This window comes from Danio rerio, chromosome 19, assembly GCF_049306965.1.
Source record: "Danio rerio strain Tuebingen ecotype United States chromosome 19, GRCz12tu, whole genome shotgun sequence".
Classification (NCBI taxonomy): Eukaryota; Metazoa; Chordata; class Actinopteri; order Cypriniformes; family Danionidae; genus Danio; species Danio rerio.
Window position 1 is genome coordinate 48,247,140 of NC_133194.1, and position 15,540 is coordinate 48,262,679.

Sequence of the window (15,540 nt, forward strand, 5' to 3'; positions counted from 1 at the left end):
TTGTTTGATTGAATCTACTTATTATACACTTAACAACAGATTTGTTTCATTTAATAAAACATGTTATGGTAATGCATAGTTTAAAAAGAACAATAATGTATATAATATGATATAAAATGACCCAGAAATGCCCTCCAAAAAGAGCTATAATGCATTTAATAAATGCTGCAATGTGCAAAATAATAAATAAACTAAAAAATAAGTTTATTTCAACTAAAAAATAATAATAAATACACTCCATTTTAAAAAATAACATACTGTAGCAAAATAAATACGAATATAATAAATATTTGCAACACTAAAATATATATAATGATAAATTAATTTAGAAAAATTGGAATATTAATGGCAAAAAGGATGACAAAATATTTCCAAATAATAAAATACATATGCATATAAATGCTAAGACAAGCAAAAAATATATGAAATATGAAATAGGGGGGAATAAAAAAATGAATAGAATATGCAAAACAAAAGAGTATTAAAAATAAATAAATAAATCACTCCCACATAGATAGGATGAGATATCCCAAATAGATATACCCCTCTATAAATATGTGTATATATTAAATATTAACATGAAAATAATTTACATCTACATAATAATCCTAAAAGGTGCATTAAGTTTGACACCCAGTGGTTGAACTAGGTATTGCACTCCTGGTTCAAAACACAAACAAGTGCAGGTTGCCAGATTGACGACACCTACAGAAGCGAGTCTGACTATTGAGCCTAAAGGCTGTTTTAGGCCCAATCCCAATTCTATTTTTGTAGCCTTTCCCCTTGGCCCTTAAAACCGAGTGTTAAGGGGAAGGGCATCTAAATGTACCCCTAAGAATTGGGACAGCACTACAGCACCTGCACACATCATCAGATGTCATCGTGATCTCTTGCTTCAAATGAGATCAGACGATCGCGACTGCTGTAGGGATTCCAGTTGTGTTATTTGTTGGTGTTTATCTTTAGGAAATCACAGAAGGCATGTATTTTGTTATCATAACAATCTAATGTGGCAATAAGATCATAACTGTACTGTGCATTTACACAGTGGCCATATTCATCAATGTAAACACACCAAAAACAGCATTAACATTACTGCAGACACTGTAAAAAGGCCATTCCCAGCCACAACACTTTTCTGACAGGGGATTGGATGTTGTGAGACTGATATTCAGGAGTTATGATTATGGGTTAAAGATTGCAAAATTTTGCGGTTATTATTTAAGGGTTTTTTTAAGTCATGACGGTAAAACACGAGCGCGGTTATGAATATATTAAAGCATGTGCTTGTTTGTTGTAAGAATTTGTAATAATGACAAAAAATGACTAATTTGTGGATCTCCATACTCCCGGGTGCAGCTATACTGCCGTTGTAGCAGATATATTCTGGGAAATTTTCTTACTCCTTGGTTTCGAGTGTGGTCCTAAAAAATCTCCATTTGAAGGGGTGTATACCCCTTCCCCTTAGCCCTAGGGAAGGGCTGAGGGGTAGAATTGGAATTGGGCCTTAAGTCGTGTTCTAAATAAAAGCAACGACACGTGCAGAAGGAATATTTTCCATATTAAAAAGAGTTTTTGTCCTAACCAACACCTGAATTTTATATTTTAGAAACAGCTTCTGTTTCTCACAGGTGAACAACATGATAAACTGATCACCTCAGGTACACCTCATATGCTTTATTCAGTGTTAAATGCAAATAATGTGAGTCTGAATGCCATTTTACATGACATTAATGCAGCAGATCGTTCACCTCAGATCTGGAGAACAAAATAAACCGTTTGAAATTGAACTTCAGAACTGAGACTCAGTGCAAACCAACACATATCAGTTATTCAGCATCTACATTTAAACATGTAACCTGCTCACCTAATGTTTACGTTCGTAATATTTATATTATTTGCTAATTAATAACCACCTCATGTGGAACTCTGAATCTGCGTCTCATTTCAGAGTCTGCTACTGTCCACCGGAGGTCTCATTTCAGTTTCAGACACATGCTTTGAGAGCCTTCATGACTAATTGAATGAAATATGCCGTTTTCCACCTGTTTTCCCGGGGTGCTGAAATATAATTGGCTAAACTGGCATTGGGCGAGTCACATAACCAAAACAAAGACGTAACGCACATTTTCAAAGAAGAATATCTGACTTCAGCATTGTTTTTCAGATAAACAAGCACGTTCACTTAGCATGTTTCTGAAATATCTGCAAACATATGATGGGGTTTTTATGCGTTAGAAGCAGTGGTGTAAAGTAACTAATTACAAATACTCAAATTACTGTAATTGAGTAGCATTTCTCAGGAATTGTAATTTAGCAAGTAGTTTTAAAACTGTGTACTTTTACTTTCTTTTGAGTACATTTTTAGTGCAGTAATCAGTACTTTTACTATACTACTTTCCTTCAACCTTATTTTTTCTCATCTATGGGGATTAGAAAACTCAGTCCTGTGATTCCCGTCCAATCAAATCACACATAGAAGGTAAATCACATCATAATGAACTACCTCAAAATAGGGTTGATCAAAACAAATATATTAATGCAATTCAAATATATAATACATTAACTGATGTTTACTTTAAACCTATTATAAATATATATTTATATTGTTCAATTATAATGATTATATTATTTTTTTGTCAAATATTTTGTGGCTAAAAAGTATCGGTTTAGGCACCGTTTCGGCACCGGTACCATTTTAAAAGTATCAATTTAGCAAAGGTATTGAAATAAACAATACACAACCCTACCTTACAACATGTGTGCTTTGTAATTGCAGCAAACTGTTTGGAAGCTTTAAAAGTGTATAAGGTGTCCAAAATCTTTACATGCATTGACCCAGAGACTGTTAAGATGCAGGTCACTGATGAGAAGATGACAGATGTTTACTGTATGATGATCGAAATGGCCTTAAACACCCAGCAGGCACAAGACGTCAACATGACGTCAGAATTAAGTTGTACCCCAGTGTCACGGGGATGTTGCATTTTGTTTTACCATGAAAATCATGGAAGTGTCAGCATGTGATGCCAAAATGACGTTGGATGTTTGCTCGACATTGGATTTTCGTCACTTCCAACACAACGTAAAGTAAACTAAATATCAACGTCATTTGATGTTTGACGTTGTCCTTAGATGCTGGCTGGACAATCTAACCTAATATTAATGTCTTATGATGTTGTGTGCCTGCTGAGCAATAAATCGATGCACTACAGCATGTTACGTTTACACACACATGCACAAATTACATGTAAACGCATCAGCTTTTAAGTAATTTTTTGAGTAATTTTGAAAGGGCTACTTTTTACTCATACTTTGAGTAATATTTACAGCAGATACATTTACTCACTACATTTTTAGGCAAGTAATGGTACTTGTACTTGAGCATTATTTTTCAATACTCTTTCCACCACTTGTTAGAAGTACCTACATAAATACAGCACCTACTGCAAGTAAGGATATATTAGGCATATCCAGCACTTAAATTTGTATGACACATAAGGAAAACTACAAGTCATCTGTTTAATAATAAATTACTGTGTAGCTACCCAGCAACCTTGAAACTCTCCATATTATCCAGTTTTGAGTCTCCGTGTACCTCAGAGCATGCGTGAAACTGAGAAACTTTCTCTTTTTTAAGTTATTAAGCACTCAAAGGAGCCTGCAAGGCCTTTTTCTTGACCGCTCTCTCCATGAACAAACTCATGCTGCCTTTCCATCCACTTCTTTTGGGTTTTCTCATTCCAACATGTGGTCAGAGTTCAGAAAGCGCTCGACGTGTTCTTTCTGCATCCCACATAAAACCTTCCATGACGGCCAGTGTGAAAAAGCGGCGAGTTTTATGTCGTTCACTGACGCGCACGCCGACTCCTATTATTAGAAGATAAAATCTGACGGACATTTATTATTGCAATGTGTTCTGGCATGAGGAACCCAGAGCTCCATTTAGGGCTCTCCATAGTGTGCTTTTATGAGGTGCTATTATGAAATGATTTCTGTACAGCATATAAAAGGTTTTATTCAAAAGTATAAAAATACTACTGGAAACGGACCGCCAGGCGGACGTGAAGGACACGCTCTCCTATTGTTTATCAAAGCGAGAAGCTGAAAAAAGAGAGGAATCTTCTAGTGAACAGCAGCCCTGCAGAGATGACTCAGTAGCTTATAGATAAAAGCAGAAACAAACATAATCTGGAGACTCCATGTGCAGTTTTTCTATTAGCTGTATACAAGCTGATGGTCCACTGCAGAATCGAACATCCACAGCTGATCATCTCACCTCAGCACTGTAAAGCAGTGTTTCCCAACCCAGTTCCTAAAGGCACACCAACAGTACACAAATGTAAATATTTTAAAATAGGCACTATTCTTGCAAATAAACTGCATAGTTGCAATCTAAACAACAATATTTTCGACTAAATAAGCCTCAAAATTATATTTTGTTGTGTAACAGCAGTAATATTTGTCAAACTGTAGTGTCTGCTTGTTGCTGGCTGTGTGTGGGCGGAGTAATACACAAAGGGTAAAGAGGCTGTACAGGTGCTGATATAACTTAAATATATCATGGCTATCAGCCAATCAGATTTGAGAACCAGACAGAACTGTTGTATATATATATATATATATCAACCTCTGTAATTGTCAAGAACAGTGGTCCTCGACCACCAGGCCGGTACCGGTGCGTTGATCAACTGGTACCGGGCTGCACACGAAATCATAAATTATTTCTGTTTTATTTATTATCTCAGTCTGAATGATCTTTTATTTTGAAAAATTACTGTTTTCTCACTTACATCAGCGCCCAAATTCAACCCACCAGCAGCAGAATGAGTAAGAAACAGACAACATTGGAAAGTTTCTTTGCGAAGAGGCTTAAAGAAGGACCTACAAACTACCAAGGAATTGATCCACAACCCATTTGTCAACATATCAAGTCAATCCAGCATGTCTGTGCAAGAAGATCAACTGCTGAAGATCGCACATGACTGCGGCCTTTGGGCGATGTTCGCATATCATGTCTAGAGTTCAAGCAAGTTTGTTATTTCCATTGGAGGAAGGTGCACATCCTCACGCCTTCCAGACTCACCCAGTTGAATGAATGCCGCGAGTGCACCGCTAGTCACATGACAAAAACTGTCCGATCAGCTTCAGCTTGTATGGAATATTCACATTTCAGTAGATTAATTATCTCAGACAAACACAGAACACCCAAACGCTGCAGTGCTTTGTAGTTTTCTTAATAAATAAATCTTGTATCAGAGTTGCAGCAATGATTTGTCAGCTTGTCTTCCTCTGAGAAAACAGTAGTTGGTCGCCAAGCAACTTAAGAACCAATGCAGTCCTATCAACGGCTACAGCGGAATGAACCGTTGACTATTCCAGCATATGTTTTATGCAGCGGATGCCCTTCCGCCCGCAACCCAGTACTGGGAAACACCCATACACACTCATACACTACGACCAATTTAGGTAATTCAATTCGCCTATAGAGCAAGTGTTTGGACGATGGGGGAAACCGGAGCACCCGGAGGAAATCCACACTAACAAGGGGAGAACATACAAACTCACCAGCCAGGACTCGAACCAGCGACCGTGCTGTAAGGTGACAGTGCTAACCACTGAGCCACCATGCCACCTACCCATGTCAAATAAACGTAAACAAGGTTTAACATCAGCGTGATCTTTCTCTGTCGCAGCGGAGACTGATGCGAGCGTCACGGCAGTGCATGATGGAACTTCAGCATAAACGTCAAACTTAAAGCACGAGCCAACTTATTTACTCCAGACAGTGTTTAATGTGGGCCAGTAAATGGAGAGCACAGTAACTCACAGACGTGCACTGATCGCAGGCGGTGAGGTGTGTGTGTCTGCGTGGGGTCAAGTGAGCACGACTGAAGCCGCCATGTGCCACGGGCCCCTGAAAGAGGCTCTTGTGGAGAAGGCGATGCTGTGGTTCCCGACTGCTTTACCACACTGACTCTGTTGGCCCTCTATCCTAGCCTGTGCCACCCAGGCGCTGGTCCCGAATGCCACAGGCTCCCAGCACTGCATACGGAGAGAGCCAAACACTCGCAGACTTGACCCAATTCTGAAGCCACTCCAAAGATTAGAATGCTGAAGCAATGTTCAGTCCAGCAACAATCCTGCGCACAATACTGCTTCTGTTTCTCTGGCTTCATTACTGGAGTTCATTCATATCCAGACATTGTTTCAGAATGACGCTAGGACACTTTTGAATCTTTAGGTGCAGATACACCTGGAGAGAAAAGGCTAATTCAAAAAACATCAAGGCTATAAAACAAACCAAATTCAGAGGCTCTTTATACATTTTCAGCCAAATATGGGGAACTTTTTATATGTTTCACCTGTGAGTTTATGACATAATATTCTTTGTGAAAATAGATAAATTTGAAAATGGATTTGAAAGTGGAGGTTTTTGAAAATGCCACCATTTTTGAGTCTGTGTAAATTATGGAGTCAGATCAGTTTCAAAAATAATTTACAAAATAAAATTCACACATGCACAGCGCAATACACATTTATAAAGTCCAGTGAATTAAAACACTGTTCATAAATTCACAAGCAAAACTATTTTCACCAAATTAATTAGATTTGTGCATTTATGAATCCTGTTTTGAATTTACCAACTGGATTTGCATTGAAACAAACTGTGTTTCAAATTTAGTAATTAAATTAGCATAATTACGAATTGTGTTTTAAAAACGTACCTATTGGATTTGCATATTTACGAAGTGTTTTGAACTCACGAATTGGGTTTGCATATTCCCGAATAGTGTTTTAAACTTACGTATTGGATTTGCATATTTGCAAATTGTGATTGAATTTACAAATTGGATTTGCATATTTACGAATTGTGTTTTGAATTTACGAATTGGATTTGCATATTTACAAATTGTGTTTAAAATTTACAAATTGGATTTGCATATTTATGAACTGTGTTTTGAATTTACGAACTGAATTTGAAAATTTACAAATTTAAACTTCCGAATTGGATTTGCATATTTGCATATTGTATTTAGAATTTACGAATTAGATTTGTATATTTACAAATTGTGCTTCGAATTTACCAATTAGATTTGCATATTTAAAAATTGTGTTTTAAAAATGTACCAATTGGATTTGCATATTTACAAATAGTTTTTTGAACTTACAGATCGGATTTGCATATTTCTGAAGTGTTTTGAATTTACAAATTGGATTTGCATTTTTACGAATTGTGTTTTGAATTTATGAACTGAATTTAAATATTTACAAATTTAAACTTCCGAATTGGATTTGCATATTTACGAATTGTGTTATATGTTAACACATTTGATTTGCATATTTGTGAATTCTTTTAAATTGAAAAATTGAATTTGCATGTTTACGAATTGTTTTAAATTTACGAATTGAATTAGCATATTTATTAATTGTGTTTTAAATTTATGAATTGCATTTGCATATTTGAGGATTGTGTTTTGAATTTACGAACTGGATTTACATATTTACAAATTGTGTTTTGAATTTACCAATTAGATTTGCATCATTACAAATTGAGTTCTAAATTTACAAATTAAATTTGCATATTTACAAACTGTGTTTTGAATTTACGAATAGGATTTGCATATTTTCACATTTCCGAATTTGATTCGCATATTTACAAATTGTGTTTAAAAAATGTATTAATTGGATTTGCTTATAAACAAATTGTGTTTTAAAAAGGTTAGCATTTGATTTGCATATATACAAATTGTGTTTTGAATCTACCAGTTGGATTTTGTAAATGTCAATTGTGTTGTGGATGTATGAATTATATTTTGTAAATGTATTATTATTGAGACGGATCTGGCTCTATAGTAAATCATCAAAAAATGAAAGTCTAAAAAATATGATTTCATAGTATGGCAAGTGCACATAAACATGCACAATAATAGTATGTGGTAGTTTTTTTTTTTTTTTTTGCTCAAGTGTTTCCTAACGCTTCTTCAGCAAAAAAAATAGATTTACTTTAAATTACAACCAAAAGCGAAGACGCTAATTTTATAACAGAAGGCACCTCGTCACTTCCCTACAGGTGCTGCCTACTAACAAGATGACAACGCCAAATACTGACCTGACGTTGTTTTGAACACAATTTCATGTAGATGTAAATCTGATGTAAATTTTTCCTTTTTGGCTACATCGTTGTCAAGAAAACATAGCCATTTGTTCACATAATGTAAACAAAGTCATTTTGTGGTCGAGTCCAAAATCAAGATATCTTTCGGATTAGTGCTTAAATAAATGTTTTTCTGCAATCATCTAGTTCAACCAAACATGTGTATATCTATTGGTTCAACAGCGCATATCCACTTCTTCAGCAACCCCAGGCATTTTAAAGTCTTCCTTAAACTATTAACCAAATCAACCAGCTACAGACAATCACACCCTTACAAACTCTGCTTTGAAATAAAGTAGTATATGAAAGATCAGACAAGACTAACCTCAATGAAGGAAAGAACTACAATCCTGAAGTGTCGCTAAAGACTCTGTATAGAAGCAATATATTTTCTTTTTGCAATGATTCGGATTCTGTTACATAATTTGTCAGTGCTTCATGGAGGAACTACAATACTTCATTTCTAATGATTATCGTGATTCTATGACTGGCAGAGATTCATTTATTTAATCAAAGTTAATGCATTTATCACCAAATAGTTTGCTATTAAACATTATTATTTAAAATCTTTCCCTATCTTTAATAGCATTGTCCACTATATATTGCACAGTACATCAATTTTCCCTGCACCAACTTTCTAGCAATCAATGTTTTCACTGTCATATGGTAGGGGGCGCTGTTACTCATCTACTGAAGTCATACACAATCTGTGGATCCAAACAAAAATCTGATTCGGACTAAAGTCTTTGACAAAAATGTAATATTCTCAGCTTTTGTTTAAAAATGCTACCTTTTAAATGAAACATTCACATTCAAGATTAAGCAAAGAGACTAAATTAAACTAGAATGTTTAAACGCATGATGTCCGCTGTTTTAGATTTTAATATATTGTATGTTCAGATATGCAACATATTTTGCCGAACTAAAAGAAAATATATCAAATATCATCAAGAATTTTATAGTATTATATGATTTTATAAATTAACTGGGGGAAGGAGTTTAAAAATAAATAAATAATGCAGCCTGACTGGTTCAACAAAAATGTGTTATCAGTTAGCACCAAGTCCACAGAAGGTTTTGAAGGTTTACTAAAAATTAATTATGAATAAAATGATTGGATTTTTACTTTTGCAACCAGACTGTTACACACTATAGCGGGAGTTCTCATTCTCAGTCCTGGAGGTCCGGTGTCCTGCAGATTTGATCTCCAACCCCAAACAGACACACCTGGGCTAGCTAATCAAACTCTTACTAGGCTTTCTAGAAACATCGTTGCAGGTGTGTTGGGGCAAGTTTGAGCTAAAATCTGCAGGACACCAGACCTCCAGGACTGAGTTGGGAAACCTTGCACTGTGGTGTAAAGATGTTTTTAAATTTTTTTTACGACATTTCTGTCAAATTGTTAAAACTTGTTTGAGTTAATAGGCTTTTGGAACAGAAGACAGTTTATTATTATTATAAGTATTATTATTATTGATATTATTATTGATATTATTATTATTATTATTATTATTATTATTATTGATATTATTATTGTTATTATTATTATTATTATTGTTGATATTATAATTATTATAATTATTGTTATTATTGATATTAAAATTATTATTATTGATATTATTGTTGGAATTATTATTATTATTATTAATAATAGTATTATTATTACTATTATTCGTATTATTAATATTATTATTATTATCATCACTGATATTATTATTATTATTATTATTATTATTGATGGTAATATTTTTTATGGATATTATTATTTTTATTGGTACTTTTATTATTATTATTTACTATTGCTATTATTATTATTATTATTATTATTGATATTATTATTATTAATATTATTATTGATATTATTATTATTATTATTATTATTATTATTATTATTATTATTATTATTATTATCGTTATTATTATTATTATTATTATTATTATTGATATTATTATTATTATCATTATTGTTATTATTGATATTATTATTGGAATTATTATTATTATTATTATTACTATTATTCTTATTATTAATATTATTATTATTATTATTATTATTATTATTATTATTGATGTTAATATTTATTATGGATATTATTATTTTTATTGATACTTTTATTATTATTATTTACTATTGCTATTTTTATTATTATTATTATTATTATTATTATTATTAATATTACTACTTGTTACACTGAAAAAAAATCCTCTTTTCAAACTTCTCTGAATTAATAGGCTTTTGGAACACAAAACTTATTATTATTATTAGTAGTAGTTGTAGTAGTAGTAGTAGTAGTAGTAGTAGTAGTATGTTTCACTCAAAATAATAATAATAATAATAATAATAATAATTCATCCATGTGTTTGGATGTAGATGAAAGTGAATAAGTTTGTAAGAAAGTCTCCACTTGACTGGGTTTTGAAGGTTGTGCCAGTGGCCATTGTGTCTGTGTCAGGTTTTAAGGTCAGGTGTTTGTTGGGACTGTGGAAAGCAGGGCTCCCAGCTGCTGCAAAATTACTTCCATAGGGCCATTATCTGGCTGCGGGGCTGAGGAAGGCCAAAAGGGCTCTTCCCGCGGGCTCTTGGGCTGACAGCGCGGAAATGAAGCGATCAAACTATACGCTGTCACCTCTGTGTGCATCTGAACTCTGTTTCTGCCATTTGTGGGTGGCCTCGCACTGATGTTTTCTTAGTTTCCCCCTTACCGAGTGCAGCTTCTGATAGAGGCCACACGCGTTGCACACGTAGCCGCCGTTGGCATTTTTCCTCCACAGCGAGGTCTTGGTGGTCAGACAGTTGGCGCAGAAGACCCCCGAGCCCCGCCGTCTCTGAAATCATAAAAAGGAAAAGCCAAAATGAGTCAAAATGTAGGCTGTGGAGGAAAAACAAGAGAGATGGAGATTGAAGCTCAGCATGAAGAGAGGAAGAGGAGGGGAATGTAAAAGAGAAAGCAAGAAAGAAACTTGTTAAGGATGCTTTATTTATGACTCTGTAAAATATGTTGGGGAAAGAAGTTTTAAAAAATAATGCAGCCTGATTGGTTGGATGCACGATTTTAGAAAAAAATAAATAAATAATGCGTTATTTTTTATTTTATTTTGCAATATATATTGCGATATGAATACAACTTCACCAGATGACTCAATATCTCTATTTGGAAATGATTCATAATGTTAGATGAATTGGCATGATTCTGCATCTCCATAAAACCTAATAAACAATCTAGAGTTTTTGGGGTCGCCTGAAACATTTTTATTGTCGTCTGTGCTATTTGCAGGTCATTTCTGTATTGGCATGTGTTGTGAGTATTTCATGCACATGTATAGTCAGAGATTGATAAATTAATATTTACTATTTGCATCTCCGTCAAATCTAATAAAGCATGTATGCATTTTGAGGGTCCCCGACACATTTTTGTTGGGATCTAATAAACCATCTATACATAAAATTTTTGGGGTCCGCTGAAACATTTTCATTGTGGTCTGTGCTATTTGCAGGTCCTTTCTGTATTTGCATGTGTTGTGTGTATTAACATGCACGTTTTTAGTCAGAGATTGATGAAATAATGTTTACTTTTTGCATCTCCATCAAATCTAATAATATACAAAAGTTCTATAAACTTTTTGGGGTCCCCCGACACATTTTTGTTCTGGTCTGTGCTATTCAGTGTTGGGCAGTAGCATCGCTACAAGTAGTGACGCTACTAGCTTAACTACAGTTCTCAGTAGCTAGGCGGCAGCGTCGCTACTTTCTAAATCAAACCGCTTTTCAGTAGCGAAGCTATTTTATTAGTCAAGTAGCGCAGTAGCGTCCACAAAGTTACCAATCGCGGATCAATAAGTGGCGGCACCAACATTCACTGAGCTGTGAGGCCGGTGTCTAGCCGAAGAAAGTAAATGCATGAGATAGGGAGAAGGATGATTTCTTCTTCTTCCTGTTTTACGGTGTTCGACAACAAACTTTTTGGTGCGTTACTGCCACCTGTGGTGAAACTTGCTTGATGGAAAGATGACAGAAGGAGAGGAAGTACGTTAAGATGCAATAACTTAATTTTTGATGCTGTGCTAAAAAAAAAAAAAAACTTTAGTATATATAACACTATAATGCTTATTACTATATATACATATATACATATATACATATATACATATATATATATATATATATATATATATATATATATATATATATATATATATACATATATACATATATACATATATATATATATATATATATATATATATATATATATATATATACATACATATATATATATATATATATATATATATATATATATATATATATATACACACACACACACACACACACACATATATATATATATACACACACACACACACACACATATATATATACACACACACACACACACACACACACACACACACACACACACACACACACACACACACACACACACACACACACATATATACATACACACATACATATATACACACACACACACACACATACATACACACACACATACATACATACATATTACATATATATACATATATATATATATATATATATATATATATATATATATATATATATATATATATATATATATATATATATATATATATATATATATATATATATATATATATATATTCTCCCTTACCTATAAATGACTATAGTATTTTAAATAATTTTTTTATTATAGTATTTTTTTTTTGTAACACCTGGTTTTATTGGATTTTTTGTTTTAGCTGTTATATACTATAATGTGTTTCTACAGCATATTATTTACAGTAAATAACTGAACTGAACTATTCTGCCTCATATGTTTCATTGACAGTTTTATTGATCACTAAGATATGATTGACTTGGATGTAAGTTGCTTCAATTTAAAAATGAAAATTGTAAAAATAGCTTAGCTACCTTTGCCATGTAGCTTTTAGCTTTTCTTGCTACATTTCCCAGGGGGTAGCTTTAGTGTAGTTAAGCTACATTTTAAGTGGAGTAGCTAATATCTTAGCTCACTACATTTGTCTAATAGCTCGCCCAACACCTGTGCTATTCGTAGTTAATTTCTGTAATTGCATTTGCACTCCTATGTCATGTTGTGATGGGCTTCAAAATGGAAGGAATTTGGATCCTATTTTAACGTTTTTTAAAGTATTTTAATTGTGTTTGTATCACTCCAGAATGACTGTGGACTCACTATACCTACACAGTTCTGTCCAAACAGCTTACAAAAGATGATTTTCATCATAGGTGCATTTCAAGTGCAAGAACAGAAAATTAAATAAATCACCTTTTAAGTTGTCTAATGACATGCTAAACAATGCACACAACTAAAAAGAAGAGCTCAGTATGATTACAGTAGTTGAACAGTGGAACAGAGTGTGAAAAATATATAATTATAAAAACCCAATGTATTTTACGGCAATGCTGTGGCACAGTTGGTAGTGCTGGGTTGGGGTCAGTTGTTTGCATGTTCTCCCTGTATTCTCGTGGGTTTCCTCCTGGTGCTCTGGTTTCCCCCACAAGTCCAAAGACATGCGCTATGGGTGAACTGGGTAGGCTAAGTTGTTTGTAGTGTATGAGTGTGAATGAGTGTGTGTGGATGTTTCCCAGTGTTTGGTTGCAGCTGGAAGGGCATCCGCTGCATAAAACATGCTGGATAAGCTGGTGATTCAGATTAATAAAGGGACTAAGCTGAACAGAAAATGGATGAATGAATAAATGAATGTATTTTATGGCTGTTCAGGAAAATATACCCATGCAACTTAAACTGGTTTTGCTGTGCGTGACACGCAAAATCAGCTAAATCTGATGATCTGAAAAGATAAGAAATTAATATTTGGTGGAATAACTAATGAAAACATTTTGACTGATTTTAACGCTGAAAATAATGTTGTTTTATTAGTAAGTATTGTCATGAGGATGAGGCACGATGACTAGAAGCAAGCAGATTCTAACACTAATTAACCTTCCCTTGATTTATAGGCTTTGTTAGATACCACTGTGCCAGCGACAACACCGCCAGCTTCAAACTGTGCTGCCCGCACAGGCCTGACATCAATATTTTGATCTTTCAATAAGCGTCTCTTCTCCAACACATGCATGACGTGAACCTTTAAACACATAGCTGGAGCTACAGAGCTTGAAATATTGCGCTCTACTGTGGGAGAAAAAATAAACTGGAGTCGGAAAAAAAAAAGGAAGAAGGAGAGAGATATGGCCACATGAATCATCCGCCGGGAACGGACAGAACGACAAGTGATTCCCGAGAGTCAAGCAGGGCAAATCGCAGGAATTATCTCCATTACGGCCCCTGTAAAACTCATTTAGCCTTATAGAATGTGTAGGATTTATTTAGCCTACCTTCAGACGGCCTGCACAGGGAGCACATTTCTCCTGCCAGAAAAGTACAATGCTCCTAATTGTGCTCTAATACATTTAGAATGGAAAGCCTTCTGCGGACATAATTTTGGCTTGGATGTCGGTAGAGCTTTTTTGGCAGGGAAAAGGGCACTTGATTCATCGGGTGTTTCACAACGTATCAGTAAAAAGTTCTGGGGCGCCGCCAGCTTCCTATAGGGTGATTTTTCCGTCCAGATGCGCCATCGGAGGGCCCTGCATCAGCTAAACTAATTATGATCTCACCTTCGCTGATGCTCGCTCACTCTGCGCTTCGACATCTCTCATTAATCACGCGCACGTACAAAACGAATGTGAAAAGAGAATGAGGGACGGTAGCCCGCGCGACCATAAAGAATAAAAATGATGGCAATAAGTTAATGAGATGGAGCAATGTTTTCTATGAGCTATCAGCGAATGCAGAGTCACTCTGACGACTGGGCTTCGCGAGCGCCGAGCATCTTTCTGAAGCGGGGAGGATCTCCAAGCTTTATTGTGCACATAAAAAAGCGAGGTATACTCATTTAAGCTTCATAAACACTCTTTTAATGGCTCTCTGCTGCAGTAATGACTCCATCCTTTACACTTACCCAAACCAATAGGTTTATCTCTTCAAAATGCACATCGAAGGCAATGCATTTAAATATTTACATCGCAATTCCAAGCATCGCAAAAGGAATATACAGGGTGGGCCATTTATATGGATACTCTTTAACAAAACGGGAATGGTTGGTGATATTAACGTCTTAGATGTGGCACATTAGTACATGTGAGGGGGCAAACATTTCAAGATTGGTGGTGACCATGGTGGCCATTTTGAAGTCGGCCATCTTGGATCCAACTTGTGTTTTTTTCAATAGGAAGACGGTCATGTGACACATCAAACTTCTTGGAAATTTCACAAGAAAAGCAATGGTGTGCTTGGATTTAACAAAACTTTATTCTTTCATGAGTTATTTACAAGTTTCTGACCACTTAT

At 34.7% G+C, this 15,540-nt stretch overlaps 1 protein-coding gene across 3 annotated transcripts in view; it reads right to left on the reverse strand.

Moving 5' to 3' along the window:
- The window catches only part of trps1 (trichorhinophalangeal syndrome I), a 270,301-nt gene that overhangs the window by 17,894 nt on the left and 236,867 nt on the right, over window positions 1-15,540 (reverse strand). For all 3 annotated transcript variants that reach the window (XM_073931220.1, XM_009294450.5, NM_001177934.1), the window contains 1 exon segment: window positions 10,862-10,984. In XM_073931220.1, the coding sequence (XP_073787321.1) occupies window positions 10,862-10,984 (123 nt within the window).